Source organism: Pongo pygmaeus, chromosome 3 (assembly GCF_028885625.2).
Source record: "Pongo pygmaeus isolate AG05252 chromosome 3, NHGRI_mPonPyg2-v2.0_pri, whole genome shotgun sequence".
NCBI classification, from domain to species: Eukaryota; Metazoa; Chordata; class Mammalia; order Primates; family Hominidae; genus Pongo; species Pongo pygmaeus.
In genome coordinates, this window is record NC_072376.2 from 158607284 (window position 1) to 158635004 (window position 27721).

Genomic DNA, 27721 nt, shown 5'->3' on the forward strand with positions numbered 1-27721 from the left:
AAAATTGTTTTAAAAAATACACCTGAGCTTCTCAAGACCTTAATAAAAATTTACAGCCTTGGAATTTCAGCAGTCTTGCCTCTCTCTAATTCTAAGAGTGTAAGTTGTGTATCATAGGAGAACATTTCAGACACAAAAATGTTTACCTCTCCCAAAAGCTCCAGAAGAATTACTATGAATTTAACTTCTACAGTTTTGTTTTACCTGTTTGATGCTTACTTTTAAAAAGATATTATTCTTAATTGACACATAATAATTGTACATATTTCTGGAGAACAGTGTGGTATTTTAACACGTGTATACAATGTGTAATGAGTGAGTCAGGGTAACTGGCACATCCATCACCTCAAACATTTATGATTTATTTGTATTGGGAACATTCAAAATCCTTTCTTGTAGCTATTCAAAAATATGCAATTTTCCAGAGATATTTCAAATAAAAGAAGAAAATACACAATAAATTATTGGGCTTTTTTTTGAGACAGGGTCTTGCTCTGTTGCTCAGGCTAGAGGGCAGTGTGCAATCATGGCTCACTGCATCCTCCACTTCCCAGGCTCAGGCAATCCTCCTGCCTTAGTCTCCATGGTAGCTGGAACCCCAGGTGCCACCATCACACCCAGCTAATTTTTAAAAATTATTATTTGTAGAGACGGGGGTCTCCCTATGTTGCCAACGCTGGTCTCGAACTCCTGGCCTTAAGTGATTCTCCTGCCTTGACCTGCCAAAGTGCTGGGATTATAGCCATGAGCCACGGTGTCTGGCCATAAATTACTGTTAACTGTATTGCCTCTACAGTGTTATGGAACAATAAAACTTATTCCTCTTATGTAGCTATAATTTTTGGTCAGATGCTAAAGGGTAACAATTAATGTGTGTACAATTTGTGGTAATAGCCTAATTGGAAGTGTAAGGAATTTTATTCTAACACTGCATTTAATCCTGATTTTCCCTCTTCATGTGCATGCAGGACTATTCCCTGATATAACCAGGCCCTTTAAAAAGTCATTTGATGTCAAGCATGGAGTGGTAAGCCCAACATTTCTCAGCAATCTCTTACCTGTAGAGAGCTTAAATTATTGTACACTGCATATTATTCATTAAAAAAACAAAAGGGGTTAAATTTTTAAAAAACAATATTCACCAAACATTTATTCCTGAGTGCTTATTTTGTGTGTGGCTTTCTATTAGGTGATAGGAACACAACAATAACCAAGGTTACAAATTGTGAACAACTGATGATACTGTATTTTTATTATCATCACCAACTTTTCTTCTTTTCCTTGCAGAGGAAAAATTATATATAATATACTGGCAGTTAAAAATAACTTTTCTCTGACTGTAAACATTCAAATAATACAGAGTAACAAAGTAAAGATTATCTGAAATCCTTTCCCTTCCCCCAGGGACAATCACCGTTTTCATTTCAGTGAACATCCTTATAAATGTCTCTCTATACTTATGTATACATAAGGATACATGCATACACACAGTATATTGATGAGATCATACTGGACACTGTCCTCTGTAACCTGCTTCTATCCCTCAATATTTTCATGGACATCTTTCAGTGTTAATCAACATAATTATTTGTTATCATTTTTAATGGATACATAATATTTTATTAACTGACTCCATTACAATTTTAAAATATGCCATGGGCTGGGCACGGTGGCTCATGCCTGTAATCCCAGCACTTTGGGAGGCCAAGACAGGTGGATCACCTGAGGTCAGGAGTTTAAGACCAGCCTGACCAACATAGTGAAACCCCATCTCTACTAAAAAAAAAAAAATACAAAATTAGCCAGGCATGATGGTGCGTGCCTGTAATCCCAGACGCTTGGGAGGCTGAGGCAGGAGAGTTGCTTGAACCCGGGAGGTGGATGTTGCAGTGAGCTGAGATCGTGCCACTGAACTGCAGCCTGGGCAACAAGAGTGAAACTCCACCTACAAAAAAAAAATATATATATATATATATACACACACACACACACACACACACACGCACATATGCCATATAAGGAGGCATTTAAGATTTTCTAATTTATAACTACTATAACCAATGTTGTGATCAATTTGAATATATGTTTTTGTAGCTGTAAAATCATCTCTGCAGGGTACGTTCCCATAAGAAGAATTCTTGGGTCAAAAGTACACTTATTTTACAAACGGTCAAACTGCCTTCCCAAAAATTGGCCTTGTGCCCCAGTAGTGCGTGAGAGTGCCTGTTTTCCTATATCCTCTCTAACACTAGCTTTAAAATATAATCTTGATGTTTTCCAACTTGACAGATGAAGATAGTTCAATTTTCTTTTAATTTCATTTCTTTGATTATTAGTGAAGTCAAGCATCTTCTCCTGTTTATTCATCATTCATAGTTCTTTCATAAATTGTAATTGATTCTCACTATTTGTGATTATATTTTGTAAAATCACCATGAATACTGAATTAAGGAATACTGAACCGTTGTTCCTAAAGGAAATATAAGGTTAGATTCCTGGGAGCCTCCAGTCACAACATCTTTGTCGACTGATCAATATATGATTTTGTTTTTATGTATATTTCTATTTAAAGACACTTAATTTAATATATGAACTCATGGCTAACAGCACTATAACTAATGCCAGAATGGAGCTTAATTAACTTACAAATAAATTTTAGCAAGTAGGTGAATTTGCAAATACAGATTCATGAATAATTATATTTGAATGATAATGATAGTATATTTCCTTTGTCCATTTTCCTACTAGGGTGTTTAGCTTTTTCTTATTGATTTGTATATGGTATTTTCGTATTAGGATTGTACTCTTTTGTCTGTATTTTACTGTTATTGTTTGTTATTACAGTGGTGGCTTTTTTCTTTTTTTTTTTTTTTTGAGACAGGGTCTTGCTATGTTGCCCGGGCTGGCCTTGAACTCCTGGGCTTAAACAATCTCCTACCTCAGCCTCCCGAGTGGCTGAGACTACACTGCACTCACAGTGGTGGCTTTTGACAGCAGTATCAGTGCTTTCTGAATGCAGGGGTGGGGAGGAACAATGTTGGGAAAATGAATTTTATTAGATTTCTATTATTATGAGAGTGGTTGGTATTTATTTCTATCTCTCCTTTTTATAGGCACATCAAATTTGGGATTTTGGTGATTGTTTTCCGACACCTCCAAATTATGGAAAATACTGTAAGTCCCATCCTAAACTACTACTTTATATCCATTTTCTGGCCTTTATTTTAATCGTGGTCTTCATGTGATATATATATATTTTTAAAATTTTTTTTTGAGATGGAGTCTCACACTCTCGCCCAGGCTGAAGTGCAGTTGTGCAATCTCGGCTCACTGCAAGCTCCACCTCCCAGGTTCACGCCATTCTCCTGCCTCAGCCTCCGGAGTAGCTGGGGCTACAGGCACCCACCACCACACCCGGCTAATTTTTTGTATTTTTAGTAGAGACGAGGTTTCACCATGTTAGCCAGGATGGTCTCAATCTTCTGAGCTTGTGATCCTCCCACCTCGGCCTCCCAAAGTGCTGGGATTACAGGCGTAAGCCACCACGCCTGGCCCTTTCATGTGATATTTTCATACCTTTTGCATTTCTGCTTCCTTCCTCCTGGCACCCACATTGTTACATCATTTACCTCTCCTAAGAATACAAAAGGTAGGATGCAGAAATAACAGGAGGGAGAAATGCAAGAGGCATTTGTCACTCATGCTGGTGGCAGAGGCGGGGGCTGTGTATGTGAAGATTTGGATCTATTGATTTAAAACAAGGTTTGGGAATGTCAGGAAACTTCACTTACGGTAGACTCTGTTTATCGCAAACACTCACACATTGGCTATCTCTTCACCCTAGGTGTGAGACGTAAAAAGCCAGCACAGGAGGCCCTGATAAACTACAGTCGACGAGGGAAAGGTGTCCTAAAGCATGTAAGAATCTTTTTACTTGCCATGCAACAGTGGATCTGTGGGGGAGAGTCAGGAAGCGGGGTTCTGAGTGTCTCTACATGGCGGCAGGGGTGGTGGCCTGTGTATGCTTAGAGTTGGTATAAAACTATTCCCTAAGTTACAATCAGGCAAAAAGCGGAGCTGTTCTGATAAGATAAATTCTTTCTTAAAGCATCATGAATAGTTTCTTGGGTGGATCTCTCCACAGCTGTTTTGGAAACAAGCCCCTAAGAGGTTTACAGCAGTTGGAATTTCTATTGTACTGTCCAAATTTTCATCGGTGAGTTGCTGGGTTCTGCCTGTTGTGAAAAAGGGAGTTCTCAGATAGTCCTGCCCTGCCGCATATCCACCCTGGTTGCCCAGTGGCCGGAGTTTCCCTCCTCATGTGCCCGTCCTGCCACCCATGCATCTATGGTCCTTGCTTCCCCGATATGACCCTCCAGACCAGGGATTCTCTCCTTCCTGATTAGACTTTCTCAAACCCCAGGGCTTTTAAACAGATTGTTAAAATGGCGTTCTTTTTATGTCTGAAAGTTCCGGCAGACACTCTTAGAGAGTAAGTTGAAAGAAAGAATAAAAACTGGTTTTTGCATAGAAGTTACAACTATTTTTGCTATTCTATTACTTTATTAAGATTTCTCTTTAACTTAAAAAAAACTCAGACTCATCCTAAGTAATTATGTTTATTATACCATGGGTTTGATATGCTCGTTATGTGTGTTAAAAAAAAACCCTGACCATTAAAATAAAAAATGTTATACAAGTACTACCTAACAGTATCACAAGAACCACCAGTTATACATATATTTCACTTTCACTTGGAAATGCTGGTCTTTGGACATTAACTAGCAGATATGCTACTTTTCGCTAATGGGAGAGGGTTGGATGACCCACGCCGGTTCCCAGGCGACTAGTCTATTTTAATGATGGTCTTCTAGAAATGGTGCAGTTTTTCTCAATTTTTCTGCTTAGGACCTGATAATGTTCCCAGGGAGCATTTCAAACATGGGAAGCCAGTGCGGTGGCAGACTGTGGAGGGAGTTGTTTGGGGGCATTTGTAGCTGTGTGGTCCCCTGAAAGTTATACTGTGTGGTCAACCAGGGACATCCCTTCACTGTAGAGTTGATGCCTGCTTCTAGGAAGGGTAGATGATTTCCTGAAAGCACATTTACTGAAAGCTGGCCTCTTGGGAGTTGCTTGGGAGAATCATTAACTATTGTTAAATAAATAAATCCCTCTTGCCTACACGGAGTTGTACTGGTGCCAAGCAATTCCATTGCCAATCAGTGTCTGCAGCTGTTCTGGGGAATAGCTTCTTCTCTCTGTAAGGTGCTTCCCCAACCCCTCCCAGAAAGGGAATTCTCTGTACTCAGAGTAGCCGCTTTTAAGTCAACCATTCCCAACAAATAAATGACATTAATCCTGCTCTTGTTTTTGTGGTGCAATAACAGACTGAAAGTACATGCACGTGCACACACACACACCACACAATTAATATGGGGCACATATTTGGAAAACCTTGGACCTAGAGTCCTGACCAAAAAAATAAATCATGACTTTTTATTTATGAGACAAGGCAAATCTTTTTTTTTTTTTTTTTGAGACAGAGTTTCACTCTTGTTGCCCAGGCTGGAGTGCAATGGCGCGATCTTGGCTCACTGCAACCTCCACCTCCTGGGTTCAAGCAATGCTCCTGCCTCAGCCTCCCGAGTAACTGGGATTACAGGTGTGTGCCACCACACCCAACTATTTTTGTATTTTTAGTAGAGACAGGGTTTCACTGTGTTGGCCAGGCTGGTCTCGAACTCCTGACCTCAGGTGATCTGCCCACCTTGGCCTCCCAAACTGCTGGGATTACAGGCGTGAGCCACCATGCCCGGCTAAGACAAGGCAAATCTTAATATTTTAAAATATATATAGTTTGGAGGAGAACAAGCACTGAGATATATAAATGCCCAATTTCCTGCATCAAAGCAATAAGTAGAAATTGAATGAAATTTTCAACGATCATTAACACTATTCTTAGTTTCGAAAGTATTTGCTTGCTGGGTAGTGCTTTTGGTAATCATTCTCTAAATATTTATATTCCTGTGTCCTATCTTGAAGAAGTTCCTGATGGAAACTGGAAAGTAGAGCATTCACATCCAGGAATGTGGGGACTAAAGGAATTAGGGAAACCTGGAAAGAATCTTACCAGAGAAGCAATGGGGGCCGGTAGGGATTGCAAGAGTTCCTGCCCTTTTTCTCTCCCACTTTATTAATCTGGCCTTCCTAACAGAGACAGAATATATTAAACAGGAAGGTTAAGAGAGATGGAAGAAAATGCAGAATCAATCCCATCTCCTGCTCATGAATGATGTCTGGTTTGGAAGAGACCATTTAATTCCCAATTCTGTGGAAAAGTGACCTTTGCGGATGAGCGAGTGTTGACAACCAGGCCATTTTTCTCCAGCTTCATGGACGGTGCGATTCTGAAAGCAAGGTTGGCTCATCTGAGGATTCAGAAGCTGATCGATACTCCGATTATGGCTGGGGAGGACCCTCATCGCCATTTAACTGAGTTGGAAAATGAAGCCACAATGCTGGAGGCGTGGAGTTTGCTTAATAAACAACTTTGAGGTATGGGGCCCTCCCAACACCCCCCCCCCCACCCCGCCCAGGAACGTCTGGACCCTTGCAGGTTGGCTTTCTGGGACAATTCCATGGGCTTCATTTATCAATTTCTCAGTCTTTTCCCTTTTTAATTGGTGGAGAGAGACAGAAGTTTTTATAATCTTTATTAAATTTTCCTTTTTAAATAAATACTTGGGACCACATTTCTCTGCTAGAACCACAGAAATGGTGCTGCGGCCCCGACCGTCGGGGGCTCCGGCGTCACAGGGCCTGTCCCTTGTATCTGGAAGCCCCGGGGAAGGCGCAAGGGCGTGAGAAAGACTCTTTGTATTCAGAACGGTCACCCAGCAGAGCCAGAGCCTTCCACCGCCAGGTTTTCCTCCGCGCAAGGCGCCGCCGGGAAGCGAATTGGCTCCGACCGTCGCGGGGGCGGGGACGGCCTGAGACGCGGCTGGCGCGCGAGCTCAGGGGCGAGGTCGTGGCCCTCCCTTCCCGGCTCCCTCGGTAGGCTGTCCGCGCCCCCAAAGCCGCGCCCACGGCCCGCCCACCCGCCGCCTGCCCCTCCCCTCCCCGGTCCGCCTCCTCCCTCTCTTCCCGGCCCGCCCGAGCGGCCGCCTCCTCCACCCTCCACGGCCTACCTCCTCTCCCCCACAATCCTCCTCCCCTAGCGTCCACAGGCCGCCTCCGCCGCCTACGACCCTCCTCCTTCCTTCGCGACCCTCCTCCTGCTGATTCCCCCCCACCACCGCCCGCCTCGTCGCCCCCGCGGAGCGCGCGGGAGGGAGGGACCGGGAGCGGCAGGGGCTGCACAGTGACCCGCGGCGCGGGAAGGAGCCCGCTGCCGTCTAGGCCCGCGAAGGGCCCCGGCAGCCGCAGACTTCTGAGGAAAAGCAGAACGGTGTTTGGTTTACTAAAGTAGCCGCCTCCTACCCACTCTTCTTCCCCAGCCCCGCTCTCTGCTCCCCACACCCCCTTCCATTTACTCCTAGTTACCAAGACCGTCCTTCTCTTAGGATTTCTGTTGAATAGAAAATACAATTAAAAGTCGCAGCACCACCCCTGCCTCCCGCCCCACAAACTCCTAGTGATGATTTTTGTCTCTTAGCCCTAGGTTGGGTTAAATACATTCCCCGGGAGCCATCTGGTCTGATTCCCGGCAACCTTCATATGGTTTCCATTAAGCTCTCCAAAAGCATGCATTGAAAAGGCAGCCCTGTAGCCACTTAGGAACCTCGGGAGTTTTGCCCTGGCCAACCCCCGTAGACATCCCAGGCAGAAGGAGAGGAAGGCCTCTGTTTAGGTTCTGAGTCTAGTACCTCATGATCCTGGTTTTAATTTCTAATTTCTTGGCTTTTCCTAGTCCAAGAAAATACAGTTCTCCAAGGTAATGGTTATCATTAATTCATCATTTGTTTTTTACTATACGCAGAGGATAGCCGATTAGAATTCTGTTTTAATTCTAAAAATGAAGGCTAACAGCTTTACAGATGGGTTGCAACAGTAACCTGGCCACAGAAGTTCAATTTGACCAGCAACATTGGTATGGTGGGGTCTACACCTTCTCGCCTGTCTGTCCACCATTCCTTAGCGCCCAGAAGGCAAAGAACAAATGTTTGCTTGTGGAAACATATTCCCTCACAAGTCGGTTAGGGCTTGCGTCCAAGAAAAAGGGAACCGGCAGGTTCATAGACTCAGAGTGTTGTAACTAGAATGTTCCTTAGGATTCATCCGAGATGTATGTCCATTGATTGAGGACACGCAGAAAGTGGAGGGGCTTCGGGAAGGTCACATGGCTGATGAGTACAGTACTGCGGCCTAATTTGGGGATGGGAGGGTGGGAAAGAGACCTGGGCATCAAGAGCTTTATCATATACAGCAAGGAAGATTGTGGTCAAACCAATTCATTAGTGGCGCATCCTGACTCTCCCCAGTCCCTCAGCCGCAGTCCCATCTCTGTCCTGCTCTGTGCCTCCCTGTTTGCGGAGTTAGAGCCCTTTGCTTTTCTTCCTATTTCCCCACTCCCGCCCTGACCGTGTGATTTTTATTTGGGTTTTAAAAATGAAACCAGGTGCTGCATAAAACAAAAGCAAAGTAATAACAAGGAAAGACTATCCAACGCCTGAGGAATGTGCTGAGTTTTATGACTCAGGCTGTCCTGGCAAAGAGCTTGGACTGACAGCGAGAGGTGGGTGGCACGGAGCACAGACCATACATGGCAGCCCTGGCCTCCCCAGATAGGCATGGTCAAGGCAGTCTGTGACTCATTTCACAAAACCAGAGACTCTTGTTCTTTGTGGAGCAGGACTTCCCGGTGGCTAGAGCAGGATGATCGTCAACTTTTCTCCTTAGAGCCAGTTCAGTCTGATAAAGCTGGGGCCACCCCGGAGTTTGGAGGGGAAGAGAGCCCAGGCACAAGGCCATCCCTGGGAAAGAAATAGGCTTGATGGACTTGGGCGAGGGCTTTGGTGCAGTGAGGAGATGAATAACATGGAAGTTGCAACGTGACATGAAAATTAGCATGTATTGTAGTGGAGACAATGGCTTGAGAGTTCCAGGTCGGGGACTGCCACAGTGCCTTGGAGAAGGGGACTGTTGGAGTGCTCCTAAGCCTGGAGGAGGTGTTTGCTCCTCCTGAGTGCATGGAGCACAGGAAAAGATTGTCAGATGCCAGTAGGGTTTCCGAGATGCCATTCCTCATGCAATCAGGAAGAGTAACTACGGGCAAAAGTAGTAGACTTTGCATAAACACCCAGAGAGCCACCCAGGCACACATCCTCACATTCTGATAATTCTTTTCAAATGAGCATAGTAATGGGATGAGGTGTACATTTTTTCTGTTACTAAGAGACAGACTGGGAGAGTGAGAATGCAAAGGAGAATGTCTCTTCTAGCAGAGGTGGTGGGAGGGGTTGGAATTTGGGTGACAAGGATCTGTTTGTGCCGCCTTCATTACACAGGCCTGAGTGGAATGGGACTGATAGGGCTTCTTCTGGTTTCTGCTTCTGGTTTCTTCTTCCCAGAGAAGGCTGTCACTTTTTGAATGAGAATGAACTTTGACTGGCGTAAATGAGGTCTTCGTGCAGCAGCCCCATGGAACAGGGACTTGTTTTTCCTTATCTTCTTTCTCTTTTTCTTTTCCTTTCCATGGAATACCCATTGAAAAGCTATGGTGACTATTCCATAATTGCAGGCAAAGCTCTGCTTAACTTGTTCCTTAAAGTCTACTTACCTGGGAAAATAAAGTCTTTTAAGGACGATGACTTCATAAATATTTATAGTGTGAACAGGCGTCACTCTGGTTCTGCGAGAGAATGGGCTCATTCAATTTTATTTATGATGTGACACTTGGGTGAGTGACATCCGTCATCTGGGTCAGCCCTACACTCTGTTCCACTGAAGCATGTTTATGGAGTGATTATGCCTGCAAATATTTGCTATATTTAGGCCCTCTCCTCCCCTAACCCCCTCTTAGACTTCTTAAGTCCCCAAACCAGGAAAAAGCCAAGCTACGGTCTGGAAGGTTTGAACCCTAATGACAAGGCACAGGGGCTTGAACACGTGCTGAAGAAGGATTTGATGAATTGGGAGGCAATTAGAGTGGGAACACTGTTATTATAGCATTCCTATATTCAGGAGGTTTTGCTGGTCCTGTGTCTAGCAGGTGAGGGCTCTCAGCTAGGCGTGAAGAGTTTTGACAGGTGATGAGCACAGCCCTGAGTGACGAATGCAGAAGGATGCTTTTGAAACTCTTTCCTTCCCAGGGAGCTTTCTCTGGACAGGATTTCACAGGCCCTCAGATCTGTCACCACGCACCCCAGGGCTTTAGGGGCAGGACCTGATAGGGACTCTGTGACCTCAGCTGGGTCAAGGTCTGGGTGTAACCTGAGGCCTCCTCTCAGCCACATCTGGTCCATGGCTGGGCGCAACAGCTGCCCTCCATCAGCTGCGGAGGAGGGAGGGCCTTCTCTGGCTTTCTGGCTTTCGAGTGCACATGCCCTGACCTAGGCATTTCAGGCTGGACTTAGACATACTTCAGGACTCAATATTTGCTCTCCAATCGGCTTGGCCATCTATTGTTTATCCTGGGAAGGGCCAGGTCTTGGCACAGGAGGCTGAAGCGTTGCCAGTGTTTTATTTTTAGAGACAGGAAAATGTCTGCTTTTTGGTAGCTGCTCTTTTTCTGGCACACATCAGGGATAGTGTAAAAAAGTTCAAGTGAGAGATTCCAAGCCCTAAATTCATGGCCTATGACACAGGCAATAGCACCATGAGCCTCTCAATAGGCGCCTTTGGGGAACCTAGGATCTGTCATTAGAAGGCCTCCTGGGCAGAATAGTGGCCTCCCTGCCACACCCTGGCGGCAAGATTCCTCTCTAGTCCATGTACCTTAGAGCCTGAATATCTCTTGAGTCCCTTTTGAATGCATCAGCCGATCTGAACTATTATAGTTCTTACCTCCATTCATCTCCTTATCTACTAGTCCATAATCTGGTTCAACTTGGTAGGCAGAGTTAAAAAAAAAAAAAAGTCTGCGAAATTTCATGTTCATCAACCTTTCTTAGACCCAGTGACGTTGTCCTCATAATGATTGTAGAAGCCAGCCAGTGTACATGGCAAGAAATATCTTACTAGATTCAGGGATCACATTTCCAAGTTTTATTGGAATTAATATTTGTCCTAACATAGACCTCTTAAAACATATTTTTGTAGGTCCTGTGATTCTAGCTACTGACAATTTATAGGAAAGCATTTTGCAAACTATAGTGACATATTACGCAAAGGTAAAATGGAATAGAAATAAAGAATTATTGTTATCTTCTTTTCTCCCCAACCTTTGAAAAACGATTACTTTCTAATTACAAAAATAAAACATGAATACATTCTTCTTTACTGCTTATATATAGCCCATCATTACCTTCTGGATTCATTTTTCTTCCTGCTGGAGCACATCTTTGATAGATTTTCTTTTGCTTTTCCTCCCTTCTCCATCAGAGTGGGTAATACATTTTTCTAAGGGCTTATATGTCTGAGAAGGTATTTTGCTCTCTCTCTCTGCATGTTAGCTTGGCTTGTTATAGAACTCTAAGTTCAAATTGATTTTTTCTGAGCATTTCTAAGCTATTCCATTGTTTTCTTGAGACTGCTTTGGTTGATGAGCAGTATCCTTTTGATCTGACTCTCACTCCTTCGTAGGTAATCCTCTGTATCCTCTTGTACCTTTTAGGATTGCCTTTTTCACCTCAATGCTCTGGAGTTTTGTTTTGATATCACTATGTATGAATTTATTTTTAAAGTTTATCCTGCTTGGTAATGATAGGCTCTTTCAATCTGAGTGTTCAGGTTCTAAAATATGGGGCAGAAACCAGACAGGTTAAATTCATCTATATAGTAAAATGCTGAGGAAGAAAGGAAAGAAACTGTGTGGCTTGAGTGTTGGGAGGAATTTTAAGGGGTTACAGAGAGAGCAAGAGAGTAAGGCTTGGAGAGATTCATTGTTAGTTGGTTCCTGCTGGAGCACATCCTTGATAGAGAAAAATGTGTAAAGAAGATTTTTAAGCTCTTTGGATGCATATTGAAAATACACTCCCAGCAGGGCTCAGTGGCTCACACCTGTAATCCCAGCACTTTGGGAGGCCTAGGCAGGTGGATCACCTGCGGTCAGGAGTTCAAGACCAGCCTGACCAATATGGCGAAACCCCGTCTCTACTAAAAACACAAAAATTACCCAGGCGTGGTGGCAGGCACCTGTAATCCCAGCTATTCGGGAGGCTGAGGCAGGAGGATTGCTTGAACCTGGGAGGTGGAGGTTGCAGTGAGCAAAGATCGCACCACTGTACTCCAGCCTGGGCGACAGAGCGAGACTCTGTCTCGAAAATATATATATATACACACACTCCCTTCTTTGGTGTTTTATGAAGAAACTAAGACTTAAATTGGTGTTAATTATATTTTTTTTCTGTGGGACTGTTGTATCTGTGATTTGATACTAAACCACAAGACTGAACAATAAGACTACTTTAAATTAATATGAATTACATAATCAATTATTATTATTATTTTGAGATAGGGTCTTGCTCTGTCACTCAGGCTGGAGTGCAGTGGTATGATCTCATCTCACTGCAACCTTTGTCTCCTGGGCTTAAGTGATCCTCCCACCTCAGCCTCCTGAGTAGCTGGAACCACAGGTGCGCACCACAACGCCTGACTAATTTTTTGTATTTTTGGTAGAGATGGGGTTTCACCATGTTGTCCAGGCTGGTCTCAAACTTTTGGGCTCAAGCAATGTGTCCGCCTTGGCCTCCCAAAGTCCTGGGATTACTGGCATGAGCCACTGCACCTGGCCAGCAATTATTATTTTTTTAATGATTAGACAAATATCCTTCTTTCATTCTGTCCTTGTCCCTTCCCTTCCCTCACACTGTCCAGGCTACGTTTCTTTTTACATAATGAAAGATTCTTTTACAGAATGAGATGGAGTTAGATGCTCTAAAGTCTTGCTGTTTCTCTATAACTCTCTTTGTCTTAGTCATTTGTCATCTACCTACCTAAACACTTTCTTTTATGGCTAATAGCTTATAAGAAGCATACACAAATACATTGTCCACTCATTTAGCAATCTAATTTCTCACCAGATGAGTTGTCATGTGTAGATTATAGATTTGGTCAGAAAAGACTGTACAGTGATCAAAGTTATAGCAATTTAAGACTCTTAGCTTAAGATCCAGAATGCGAAGCTCTGCTTACCTCCCCAGAAGTTTACTACTCCAGACTGAGGAATTCATCCCATAGATTGTCTTGGTCCACCCATAGAAGTTAATGTGTGGCACAGAGGGGCAAGATTTGGGAAAGGCTCAAACACAAACTGATATTCAACCAACAATAGCATCTCTGAACAAATGAAGGCAGGAGATACAAACAAAATCATATTATGACTTTTCACTCTCTTCTTGAAGCATATCATTGAATTGGCTTTTATTTTATCATGTGCATGTATTACCTTTTAGAAAGCACTAAAAACAATTGTTAAACTTTTAAAAGTATAAGGACAATAGAATAATTATTGAGAGTCCAAATTCTCCCAGGAGATTTGAATTACTTGAGAGCTTTTTCCTCTACTTCTAATATCCACCCTAAAGTGTTTGATATGATGAGACAGTAAACATATGCAGCCTGTATAATCTGAATTACTCTCCTGACTAAAAGGTAGAGATAGAGTCGCTGCGGCCCAATACCCCTGACAACTATTGAGCTCCTACTTGTTAGATGCTGCTACTCTCACTAGATTTTGAGATATGCATAGTCTCTGCCTGAGTAAGTGGGGATGCAGTGTGACCTAGAGGAGGGAGATCTGGGAAAGGCTCAACATGGAACTGATATTCAACCAGCAATAGCATCTGTGAGCAAATGAAGGCAGAAGATGCAAACAAACGTTAAGTTCAGAGTCTGCTGACATTGGAAGTCAGCCAGGTGAAAACAGTTCATGTGGATCTTCAAGGAAGTTGGGCGTTTCTTCGAGTAGCCATCAGTATTTCTTCTTTTCTGTAATGTAAAGTTTCCTTCACTTTGTATGTAACTAGGGCTCTATCTGGATCCAGAGAGGGTGAAATGCTTTCCAAATTATAGCTCTCTCTCCCTTTCTGCAAAAAAAAAAAAAAAAAAAAAAAGGCAAAAAATAAAAAAAAAAAAAAAGTGACAATGTGAGGTTTTCAAAACTGCATTTTACAAAAAAAGAACTATGCATTTACTTTATAATTTCAAATGCTATATTTTCCATTTTTGGTTAATCTGTAATTAATTGTGGCTCCTAACTCATCGGGTTTCCGACAGTCCTCTTCATCTTTTCTCCAACCTTTATGTTAAACAGTTAATACTCTATACATTATATAAATACCCTTCTGAAATTCAGTGCCCAAGGAAAAACCCATTTTGAAAGAGAAGGATTCTGAATAATAACCACCCCTTGTTTTGAAAATACACGTTTTCATAAAACAGCATTTGTAAAAGCAGGTCCACCTCTAGAGAACATGTGACAAGTATCTAGCAGATGTCATTACCGCAAAGTAGTCTCCCCAAAACCCTTAAATTTTCACTTCTTCTGGATTTGCCGCTTTAATGGAAGAGCCCACCATGGCGACACATGCTCTGCCTCTCAAAGTGTGGTCTGCAAGGCTTTGCCAGATGGTCTACTTCAGAGTAAATGCTTTCAATATGATAATGTTTATATTTGTGATTCTGGCATGAACTAATAATTTTCTCATGATAGTTAATAAAAAACAGATTATTTCATTTCTATCTCATAAAACCCAGTACCTTTCCTCCCATTCTATCTGATGAGGGTGATTTTTTTTCCCATTGGTGAGGTGGCAGTGAGTGTGGGGAGGATTATGGAGCTGCAGCCGTCTCCACGGCTGAAGTGGTGTCCAGCCTAGAATTTGAGATCCCCTCCTCCTCACAAAGGTCAGGCTTGCAATGCATCAGAAAAGGATAGTTTGTCAGGGTAACAGAGACCAGGGCTCCAACATAAACAATCTCTTTGAAACTTCAAGGTTTACCTTTTAGCTGTAATATTCTGGAATTTGGTGGCTGAGTCTGGGGCTCTCTGGCCATATCCATCATGTTTTCTTAGAGGCTGATCATATTCCCTTCTAATCCTTCATTTTTCCAGACTAGAATACTTATTTTATAACTCTTGCCACAGCAGAGGGGTGAGGGGTAGGGCGACTTTTCATCCTTTGACCTTTTTTTATTTTAAAACTTTTTTGGACTCTTTGTATTTAGGAGAAGAGGTACTAAATTTTATCTGTGTAGCCTTCTTTTCCTGTGGATGTTTGGCTAACAGAAACTGGTCCTGGCGGGCGGCAATAGTAGGGATGGTATGAAGATGGATGGCCTACACTTCAAAGGATGACTTGATAAAAAAAGATATGGAAAATTAGTTTGGAGTGTGGCTGGAGATTGTAATGCCACTAGTTTACTCTTCTTCAAAGGAATGTGAGGTAGGGAGTGGGAAAAGGTTAGATTTCCCTGAGAGAGAAGGAAAGATTTGGGGTCTTTTGGCGAGAGCTAGGATGCATTAACTTTCTTTTTTTCTTTTCTTTTTTCTTTCTTTCTTTCTTTTTTTTTTTTTTTAAGACAGAGTCTCACTCTGTCACCCAGGCTGGCGTGCAGTGGCTCGATCTCAGCTCACTGCAACCTCTGCCTCCCAGGCTCAAGTGATTCTCCTGCCTAGCCTCCTGAGTAGCTGGGATTATAGGCGCCTGCCACCATGCCCAACTAATTTTTGTTGTTGTTGTTAGTAGAGACTGGGTTTCACCATGTTGGCCAGGGTGGTCTCAAACTCCTGACCTCAAGTGATCTGCCTGCCTCGGCCTCCCAAAGTGCTGAGATTACAGACATGAGCCACCATGCCTGGCTGCATTAACTTTATTTCTTTCAGTACTAAACTCAGTACAAAGGTAGACTTTTCTCTTTGTTGTCAGCATCTCACCATCTACTCATTCTTTAACCTACTGGAATTTAGCTTCCACTCCTAACCTGTCATTGAATCTGCATCCTTAAAGATCACCTATGGCCATCAAATTGATACAGGCTATGAGATTCAGCTTCACTCTACTCATCCTGCTGTACGATTTCACATAAAAATCTCTCTACCGTTGGGTTCTCTAGCAGTGTTGTGCTTGTCTCTGACTTCTCTGTTTCTTCTCATTCTTATGTGTTGACAACTCCTCCTCTTTCTTCTCCTCCATTAAAGTCTCTCTATTAAAGCCATCTCCTAAAGTTCTGTCATTGGTGCCTTTGTCGTTGCTGTTGTTGCTGCTGCTGTTGCTTCCATGGTGTTACCACCCTCTCCACTGTCTTCAAATGTCATCTTTGCTCCAACAAGTCTCATCATGAACTTTCTTCTGAGCTTTGGAATACATTTTCAGTCTTCTACACAAGAGCATTTTCTTTTTCTTTCTTTTTTTCTTTTTTTCTTTTTGGGACAGAGTCTTGCTGTGTCGCCCAGGCTGGAGTGCAGTGGCACAATCTCGGCTCACTGCAACCTCCACCTCCCAGGTTCAAGCAATTCTCCTGCCTCAGCCTCCTGAGTAGCTGAGATTACAGGCACCCGCCACCATGCCCAGCTAATTTTTTTGTATTTTTAGTAGAGATGGGGTTTCACCATGTTGGTTAGGCTGGTCTTGAACCCCTGACCTCGTGATCCACCCGCCTCGGCCTCCCAAAGTGCTGGGATTATAGGTGTGAGCCACCATGCCTGGGCAGAGCATTTTCTTCTAGACAGAAACTATTGTGATCCACCTGGTGAGGATGCTAAGAACCTGCACAACGATGTTAAGAGTAGAAAAGACAGGAGAGAGTCATAAAAATATTTGGCAGATAAAATAAACAGAGCTCTTTGATAGATTAACTATCCAAAGAGCAACAGGAAGAAAAAGAAGTAGGAGAGCTAGAAGGGGACAAAGCTGACCCCAAGTTTTATAGGTTAGGTAAGTTGGAGGATAGGTGTGCCCTTACTTGAGTAAGAAATACATGGTAAGGGTCAGATTTAAGGGAGAAGATGATGACTTCAGTTTAGGACATTTGGAACATACCTCATCTCTGTCTTTTTTGCCTTTTGAGTCTTCCTTTCTGTCTTAGTCTGTTTTGTGCTCCTGTAACAAAATACCCGAGACTATATCATTTATAATAAACAGAAATTTATTTGGCTCATGGTTCTAAAGGTGGGAAAGTCTAAGATCAAGGGGCCAGCATCTTGTGAAGGCTTTCTTGCTGCATCATCCCATGGCAGAAGGTGGGAGGGCAAGAGAACACGTGAGAGAGAGAAGGGGAAGCGGGCTAACTCATCTTTTTATGAAGATCCTGCTCCTGAGATAACAAAGCCATGCCTGTGATAATGGCATTAATCCATTTCTGAGGGCAAAGACCACATGAGCTAATCACCTCTTCAAGTTACTGTCTCTCAACACAGCTACATTAGGGATTAAGTTTTCAACACATGAACTTTGGGTGATTCAAACCATAGGACTTTCTTAGTGCTGCTAGAATTATCTTCCTAAAATGCAGATCTAATTCATGCCATTCGCCTCAAATTTTTTTGTTAGCTCTTACTAACTACAGAGTAGTTTAGGCATTCAGTCTCCTTGACAGGGATTTGAAGCCCTACACAAGCTGTCTTTGTTTGGTTTCATTGTAATCTTCTAGCACAACAGAATCCACCAAGCAATTTCTCACCTTCTTGCCTTTGCTCAAGCTGTTCTCTCAATCTGGAATGCCCTCCCCAATTTTTCTGTGTATGGAAATCCCACTCATTCTTTAGATTGCAGCTTGCATGCTACATCCTCCATAAAGCCTCCTCCCACCACAGTTAGAATCTGTCATTCTTTATTCAATATTTTCACAGCAATTTATGTGTATTTTTCCTTGTATTATAATGCATATGCTCAGACATGCATTTCTTCTATTGGTTGGTAAACTCCTTAAAGCTGAGAAATGTATCTTATTTGTTTCCATTCCTTATCAGCTGCCAACACATGATTTTCCATATATTTGTTGCTCATTAAATAATAAATGAAAAGGAGAGGGAGACATTGATCATGGTTAGCGTGGAAGGGGAATCTTGGGGGGAGAAATGGTAAGATAGGCTGGGACTTGCTTTAGAATATGTTCAACTGGGATGGAAACTTTGGGCTCTGAAGAAAAGTGATAGGGAATGATGATGATGGTGGCAATGGATTATGGGTAATGTGAAGGGCTTATATTTAAACACAGGATCCTGTGATAGAAAATCATTTGTGTGATATCGGGGGGAGGAGCCAAGATGGCCGAATAGGAACAGCTCCGGTCTACAGCTCCCAGCGCGAGCGACGCAGAAGACGGGTGATTTCTGCATTTCCATCTGAGGTACCGTGTTCATCTCACTAGGGAGTGCCAGACAGTGGGCGCAGGTCAGTGGGTGAGTGCACCGTGCGCCAGCCGAAGCAGGGGCGAGGCATTGCCTCACTCGGGAAGTGCAAGGGGTCAGGGAGTTCCCTTTCCAGGGGTGACAGACGGCACCTGGAAAATCGGGCCACTCCCACCCGAATACTGTGCTTTTCCGACGGGCTTAGGAAACGGTGCCCCAGGAGAGTATAGCCCGCACCTGGCTCAGAGGGTCCTACGCCCACGGAGTCTCGCTGATTGCTAGCACAGCAGTCTGAGATCAAACAGCAAGTCGGCAGCGAGGCTGGGGGAGGGGCGCCCGCCATTGCCCAGGCTCGCTTAGGTAAACAAAGCAGCCTGGAAGCTTGAACTGGGTGGAACCCACCACAGCTCAAGGAGGCCTGCCTGCCTCTGTAGGCTCCACCTCTGGGGGCAGGACACAGACAAACAAAAAGACAGCAGTAACCTCTGCAGACTTAAATGTCCCTGTCTGACAGCTGTGAGGAGAGCAGTGGTTCTCCCAGCACGCAGCTGGAGATCTGAGAACGGGCTGACTGCCTCCTCAAGTGGGTCCCTGACCCCTGACCCCCGAGCAGCCTAACTGGGAGGCACCCCCCAGCAGGGGCAGACTGACACCTCACACGGCCGGCCAGGTACTCCAACAGACCTGCAGCTGAGGGTTCTGTCTGTTAGAAGGAAAGCTAACAGAAAGGACATCCACACCAAAAACCCATCTGTACATCACCATCATCAAAGACCAAAAGTAGATAAAACCACAAAGATGGGGAAAAAACAGAGCAGAAAAACTGGAAACTCTAAAAACCAGAGTACCTCTCCTCCTCCAAAGGAACGCAGTTCCTCACCAGCAACGGAACAAAGCTGGACGGAGAATGACTTTGACGAGCTGAGAGAAGAAGGCTTCAGACGATCAAATTACTCCGAGCTACGGGAGGATATTCAAACCAAAGGCAAAGAAGTTGAAAACTTTGAAAAAAATTTAGAAGAATGTATAACTAGAATAACCAATACAGAGAAGTGCTTAAAGGAGCTGATGGAGCTGAAAACCAAGGCTCGAGAACTACGTGAAGAATGCAGAAGCCTCAGGAGCCGATGCGATCAAATGGAAGAAAGGGTATCAGCCCTGGAAGATGAAATGAATGAAATGAAGCGAGAAGGGAAGTTTAGAGAAAAAAGAATAAAAAGAAACGAGCAAAGCCTCCAAGAAATGTGGGACTATGTGAAAAGACCAAATCTACGTCTGATTGGTGTACCTGAAAGTGACGGGGAGAATGGAAACAAGTTGGAAAACACTCTGCAGGATATTATCCAGGAGAACTTCCCCAATCTAGCAAGGCAGGCCAACATTCAGATTCAGGAAATACAGAGAACGCCACAAAGATACTCCTCGAGAAGAGCAACTCCAAGACACATAATTGTCAGATTCACCAAAGTTGAAATGAAGGAAAAAATGTTAAGGGCAGCCAGAGAGAAAGGTCGGGTTACCATCAAAGGGAAGCCCATCAGACTAACAGCGGATCTCTCGGCAGAAACCCTACAAGCCAGAAGAGAGTGGGGGCCAATATTCAACATTCTTAAAGAAAAGAATTTTCAACCCAGAATTTCATATCCTGCCAAACTAAGCTTCATAAGTGAAGGAGAAATAAAATACTTTACAGACAAGCAAATGCTGAGAGATTTTGTCACCACCAGGCCTGCCCTAAAAGAGCTCCTGAAGGAAGCGCTAAACATGGAAAGGCACAACCGGTACCAGCCACTGCAAAATCATACCGAAATGTAAAGAACATCGAGACTAGGAAGAGACTGCATCAACTAACGAGCAAAATATCCAGCTAACATCATAATGACAGGATCAAATTCACACATAACAATATTAACTTTAAATGTAAATGGACTAAATGCTCCAATTAAAAGACACAGACTGGCAAACTGGATAAAGACTCAAGACCCATCAGTGTGCTATATTCAGGAAACCCATCTCACGTGCAGAGACACACATAGGCTCAAAATAAAAGGATGGAGGAAGATCTACCAAGCAAATGGAAAACAAAAAAAGGCAGGGGTTGCAATCCTAGTCTCTGATAAAACAGACTTTAAACCAACAAAGATCAAAAGAGACAAAGAAGGCCATTACATAATGGTAAAGGGATTAATTCAACAAGAAGAGCTAACTATCCTAAATATATATGCACCCAATACAGGAGCACCCAGATTCATAAAGCAAGTCCTGAGTGACCTACAAAGAGACTTAGACTCCCACACATTAATAATGGGAGACTTTAACACCCCACTATCAACATTAGACAGATCAACGAGACAGAAAGTCAACAAGGATACCCAGGAATTGAACTCAGCTCTGCACCAAGCGGACCTAATAGACATCTACAGAACTCTCCACCCCAAATCAACAGAATATACATTTTTTTCAGCACCACACCACACCTATTCCAAAATTGACCATATACTTGGAAGTAAAGCTCTCCTCAATAAATGTAAAAGAACAGAAATTGTAACAAACTGTCTCTCAGATCACAGTGCAATCAAGCTAGAACTCAGGATTAAGAATCTCACTCAAAACCGCTCAACTACGTGGAAACTGAACAACCTGCTCCTGAATGACTACTGGGTACATAACGAAATGAAGGCAGAAATAAAGATGTTCTTTGAAACCAACGAGAACCAAGACACAACATACCAGAATCTCTGGGATGCATTCAAAGCAGTGTGTAGAGGGAAATTTATAGCACTAAATGCCCACAAGAGAAAGCAGGAAAGATCCAAAATTGACACCCTAACATCACAATTAAAAGAACTAGAAAAGCAAGAGCAAACACATTCAAAAGCTAGCAGAAGGCAAGAAATAACTAAAATCAGAGCAGAACTGAAGGAAATAGAGACACAAAAAACCCTTCAAAAAATCAATGAATCCAGGAGCTGGTTTTTTGAAAGGATCAACAAAATTGATAGACCGCTAGCAAGATTAATAAAGAAAAAAAGAGAGAAGAATCAAATAGATGCAATAAAAAATGATAAAGGGGATATCACCACCGATCCCACAGAAATACAAACTACCATCAGAGAATATTACAAACACCTCTATGCAAATAAACTAGAAAATCTAGAAGAAATGGATAAATTCCTCAACACATACACCCTCCCAAGATTAAACCAGGAAGAAGTTGAATCTCTGAATAGACCAATAACAGGAGCTGAAATTGTGGCAATAATCAATAGCTTACCAACCAAAAAAAGTCCAGGTCCAGATGGATTCACAGCCGAATTCTACCAGAGGTACAAGGAGGAGCTGGTACCATTCCTTCTGAAACTATTCCATTCAATAGAAAAAGAGGGAATCCTCCCTAACTCATTTTATGAGGCCAGCATCATCCTGATACCAAAGCCTGGCAGAGACACAACAAAAAAAGAGAATTTTAGACCAATATCCTTGATGAACATTGATGCAAAAATCCTCAATAAAATACTGGCAAACAGAATCCAGCAGCACATCAAAAAGCTTATCCACCATGATCAAGTGGGCTTCATCCCTGGGATGCAAGGCTGTTTCAATATACGCAAATCAATAAATGTAATCCAGCATATAAACAGAATGAAAGACAAAAACCACATGATTATCTCAATAGATGCAGAAAAGGCCTTTGACAAAATTCAACAACCCTTCATGCTAAAAACTCTCAATAAATTAGGAATTGATGGGACGTATCTCAAAATAATAAGAGCTATTTATGACAAACCCACAGCCAATATCATACTGAATGGGCAAAAACTGGAAGCATTCCCTTTGAAAACTGGCACAAGACAGGGATGCCCTCTCTCACCACTTCTATTCAACATAGTGTTGGAAGTTCTGGCCAGGGCAATTAGGCAGGAGAAGGAAATCAAGGGTATTCAATTAGGAAAAGAGGAAGTCAAATTGTCCCTGTTTGCAGATGACATGATAGTATATCTAGAAAACCCCATTGTCTCAGCCCAAAATCTCCTTAAGCTGATAAGCAACTTCAGCAAAGTCTCAGGATACAAAATCAATGTGCAAAAATCACAAGCATTCTTATACATCAATAACAGACAAACAGAGAGCCAAATCATGAGTGAACTCCCATTCACAATTGCTTCAAAGAGAATAAAATACCTAGGAATCCAACTTACAAGGGATGTGAAAGACCTCTTCAAGGAGAACTACAAACCACTGCTCAAGGAAATAAAAGAGGATACAAACAAATGGAAGAACATTCCATGCTCATGGGTAGGAAGAATCAATATCATGAAAATGGCCATCCTTCCCAAGGTAATTTACAGATTCAATGCCATCCCCATCAAGCTACCAATGACTTTCTTCACAGAACTGGAAAAAACTACTTTAAAGTTCATATGGAACCAAAAAAGAGCCCGCATCGCCAAGTCAATCCTAAGCCAAAAGAACAAAGCTGGAGGCATCACACTACCTGACTTCAAACTATACTACAAGGCTACAGTAACCAAAACAGCATGGTACTGGTACCAAAACAGAGATATAGATCAATGGAACAGAACAGAGCCATCAGAAATAATGCCACATATCTACAAGTATCTGATCTTTGACAAACCTGAGAAAAACAAGAAATGGGGAAAGGATTCCCTATTTAATAAATGGTGCTGGGAAAACTGGCTAGCCATATGTAGAAAGCTGAAACTGGATCCCTTCCTTACACCTTATACAAAAATCAATTCAAGATGGATTAAAGACTTAAATGTTAGACCTAAAACCATAAAAACCCTAGAAGAAAACCTAGGCATTACCATTCAGGACATAGGCATGGGCAAGGACTTCATGTCTAAAACACCAAAAGCAATGGCAACAAAAGACAAAATTGACAAATGGGATCTAATTAAACTAAAGAGCTTCTGCACAGCAAAAGAAACTACCATGAGAGTGAACAGGCAACCTACAAAATGGGAGAAAATTTTCGCAACCTACTCATCTGACAAAGGGCTAATATCCAGAATCTACAATGAACTCCAACAAATTTACAAGAAAAAAACAAACAACCCCATCAAAAAGTGGGCGAAGGACGTGAACAGACACTTCTCAAAAGAAGACATTTATGCAGCCAAAAAACACATGAAAAAATGCTCACCATCACTGGCCATCAGAGAAATGCAAATCAAAACCACAATGAGATACCATCTCACACCAGTTAGAATGGCAATCATTAAAAAGTCCGGAAACAACAGGTGCTGGAGAGGATGTGGAGAAATAGGAACACTTTTACACTGTTGGTGGGACTGTAAACTAGTTCAACCCTTGTGGAAGTCAGTGTGGCGATTCCTCAGGGATCTAGAACTAGAAATTCCATTCGACCCAGCCATCCCATTACTGGGTATATACCCAAAGGACTATAAATCATGCTGCTATAAAGACACATGCACACGTATGTTTATTGCGGCATTATTCACAATAGCAAAGACTTGGAACCAACCCAAATGTCCAACAATGATAGACTGGATTAAGAAAATGTGACACATATACACCATGGAATACTATGCAGCCATAAAAAATGATGAGTTCACGTCCTTTGTAGGGACATGGATGAAATTGGAAATCATCATTCTCAGTAAACTATCGCAAGAACAAAAAACCAAACACCGCATATTCTCACTCATAGGTGGGAATTGAACAATGAGAACACATGGACACAGGAAGGGGAACATCACACTCTGGGGACTGTTGTGGGGTGGGGGGAGGGGGGAGGGATAGCATTGGGAGATATACCTAATGCTAGATGACGAGTTGGTGGGTGCAGCGCACCAGCATGGCACATGTATACATATGTAACTTACCTGCACATTGCGCACATGTACCATAAAACCTAAAGTATTATAATAATAATAATAATAATAATAAAAGAAAAAAAAAAAAAAAAAAGAAAATCATTCGTGTACACATTTAGCTTCTTATCCACAGGCAGATAAACCAAATTGTAAAGTCCTTCAGCAGGAAATTATTACTCTGCCCATTTAATTGTAACCCCAACTCTTGAATATTTCACTATTGCTGCTACTATGTCTGTTGTCTGATACCATAAAGAGATGGGACCTTGGCTGGGTGCGGTGGCTGACGCCTCTAATCCCAGCACTTTCGGAGGCCAAGGCGGGTGGATCACGAGGTCAGGCAATCGAGACCGTCCTGGCTAACACGGTGAAACACCATCTCTACAAAAAATTAGCAATTCTACAAAAAAAAAAAAATTAGTAATTCTACAAAAAATTAGCCAGGTGTAGTGGCGGGCGCCTGTATTCCCAACTACTCGGGAGGCTGAGGCAGGAGAATGGCGTGAACCCAGTGGGCGGAGCTTGCAGTGAGCCGAGATCGCGCCACTGTACTCCAGCCTGGGCAACAGAGCGAAACTCTGTCTCAAAAAAAAAAAGAGATGGGACCTTGACTAATAGTATCCGTGATAATCTATGGTGATGATCTATTGCTATGCCCATTTATTTAATTGTAGAAAAGGTGGGCAAGGAGATATTCATTCTGATTAATAAGATATCTTTGACCCTTAGTTTTTCTTTTCATACATTTTCATCAATCTGTTTTTATATTAAATAGAACCAAGAAAAAATGAAAAATTTTGTCTTTAAAAATTATTTTAATAGGTACATAGTAGGTATATATACTTATGGGGTAGATGAGATAATTTGATGCAGCATGCAATGCATAACAATCACATCAGGGTAAATGGGGTATCCATCACCCAAGCATGTATCCTTTGTGTTACAAACAATCCAATTATTCTCTTTTAGTTATTATAAAATGCACAATTAGATTATCATTGACTATAAGACACACTGTTGTGGTATCAAATACTAGGTCTTATTCATTCATTCTTTGTTTTTTTTGTACCCATTAGCCATTCCCACTTCCCCCTAACCCCCTACAACCCTTCCCAGACTCTGGTAATCATTCTTCTACTCTCCATCTCCATGAATTCAATTGTTTTAACTTTTAGATCCCACAAATATGTAAGAACATGTCAAATTTGTCTTTCTATGCCCAGCGTATCTCATTTAACATAACAATCTCCAGTTCCATCTATGCTGTTGCAAATGATTGGATCTCATTCTTCTTTATAGCTGAATAGTACTTCATTGTGTATATTTACCACATTTTCTTTATCCTTTCATCTGTTGATGGACACTTAGGTTGCTTTCAAATCTTGGCTATTGTGAACAGTGGTGCAAGAAACATGGAAGTGCTGATACCTCTTCAATATACTGATTTCTTTTCCTTTGGGTATATACCTAGCAGTGAAATTGCTGGATCATATGGTGGCTCTATTTTTAGTTTTTTGAGGAACCTCCAAACTGTTCTCCATAGTGGTTGTACTAATTTACATTCCCACCAACAGTGTACTAGGGTTCCCTTTTCTCTACATCCTCACCAGCATTTGTTATTGCCTGTCTTTTCGATAAAAGCCATTTTAACTTGGGTGAGATGATAGCTCATTGTAGTTTTGGTTTGCATTTCTCTGATGATCAATGATCACCTTTTCATAAACCTGTTTGCCATTTGTATGTCTTCTTTTGAGAAATATGTATTCAAATCTTTTGCCCATTTTAAAATCAGATTATTAGAAATTTTTTTCTATAGAGTTGTTTGAACACCTTATATCTTCTGATTACTAATCCCTTGTCAGATGGGTAGTTTGCAAATGTTTTCTCCCATTCTGTGGGTTATCTCTTCACTTTGTTTGTTTCCTTTAGTGTGGAGAAGCTTTTAACTTGATGTGATCCCATTTGCCCATATTTGTTTTAGTTGCCTGTGCTTGTGGGGTATAACTCAAGAAATCTTTGCCTGCTCCAGTGTCTTGGAGAGTTTTCCCAATGTTTTCTTTTAGTTTCATATTTTGAGGTCTTAGATATTAGTCTTTAATCCATTTTTATTTGATTTTTGTATATAGTGAAAAATAAGGGTCTAGTTTTATTCTTCTGCATATGGATGTCTAGTTTTCCCAGTGCCATTTATTGAAGAGACCATCTTTCCCCACAAGGTATGTTCTTGGCACCTTTGTCAAAATGAGCTCACTGTAGATGCCTGGACTTGTTTCTGGGTTCTCTATTTTGTTCCATTGGTCTATAGGTCTGTTTTTATGCCATTACCATGCTGTTTTGGTTACTACAGCTCTGTAGTGTAATTTGAAGTCACATAATGTAATTCCTCTAGTTTTGTTCTTTTTGTTCAGGATAGCTTTGGCTATTCTGGGTCTTTTGTGGTTCTATATAAATTTTAGGATTTTTTTTTCTATTTCTTTGAAGAATGTTGTTGGTATTTTGGTAAGGATTGCATTGAATCTGTACATTGCTGTCGGTAGAATGGACATTTTAAAAATATTGATTCTTGCAATCCACAAACATGGAATAGCTTTCTTTTTTTGTGTCCTCTTCAATTTCTTGCATCAAGGTTTTATAATTTTCATTGTGGAGATCTTTCACTTCTTTGATTAATTTCTATGTATCTTATTTTATTTGTAGCTATTGTAAATGGGATCCCTTTTTAAATTTCTTTTTCAGACTGTTTGCTGTTGGCATATAGAAATGCTACTGATTTTTGTACGTTGATTTTGTATTCTGCAGCTTTACTGAATTTATCAGTTCTAATAGTTTTTTGGTGGAGTCTAGGTTTTTTAAAATATAAGTTCCTATCATCTGCAAACAAGGATAATTTAACTTCTTTCTTTCCAATTTGGATGCCCTTTATTTCTCTTGTCTGATTGCTCTAGCTATGGCTTCCAGTACTATGTTGAATAACAGTGGTGAAAGTAGGCATCTTTGTTGTGTTCCATATCTTAGAGGTAAAGCTTTCAGTTTTTCCCCATTCAGTATGATACTAGCTGTGGATCTGTCGTATATGGCTCTAATTATGTTGAGGTATATTCCTTCTGTGCCCAGTTTTTTGAGGTTTTTTTTTTTTTAATCATGAAGTGATGTTGAATTTTAACAATGCTTTTTCCGCATTAATCAAAATGATCGTATGGTTTTTGTCTTCTATTCTGTTGATATGATATATTACATTGATTGATTTGCATATGTTGAGCCATGTTTACATTCCTGAGATAAATCCCACTTGGTAATGATGAATAATCCTTTTAATATGTCATTAAATTCAGTGTGCTAGTATTTTGTCGAAGATTTTTTCATCAATATCAGTGACATTGTTCTTTAGTCTCCCTCCCTCCCCCCTTCC

General features: G+C 41.8%; 1 protein-coding gene across 4 annotated transcripts in view; it reads left to right on the forward strand.

Moving 5' to 3' along the window:
- C3H4orf51 (chromosome 3 C4orf51 homolog) overlaps nucleotides 1-27721 on the forward strand; it is a 93139-nt gene that overhangs the window by 40085 nt on the left and 25333 nt on the right. For all 4 annotated transcript variants that reach the window (XM_054484731.2, XM_054484733.1, XM_054484732.1 and 1 more), the window contains exons 3-6: nucleotides 969-1027; nucleotides 3114-3174; nucleotides 3845-3918; nucleotides 6389-6555. In XM_054484731.2, coding sequence (XP_054340706.1) covers nucleotides 969-1027; nucleotides 3114-3174; nucleotides 3845-3918; nucleotides 6389-6496 — 302 coding nt within the window. In that variant the 3' untranslated portion in view covers nucleotides 6497-6555. The remainder of the gene's footprint in view (nucleotides 1-968; nucleotides 1028-3113; nucleotides 3175-3844; nucleotides 3919-6388; nucleotides 6556-27721) is intronic.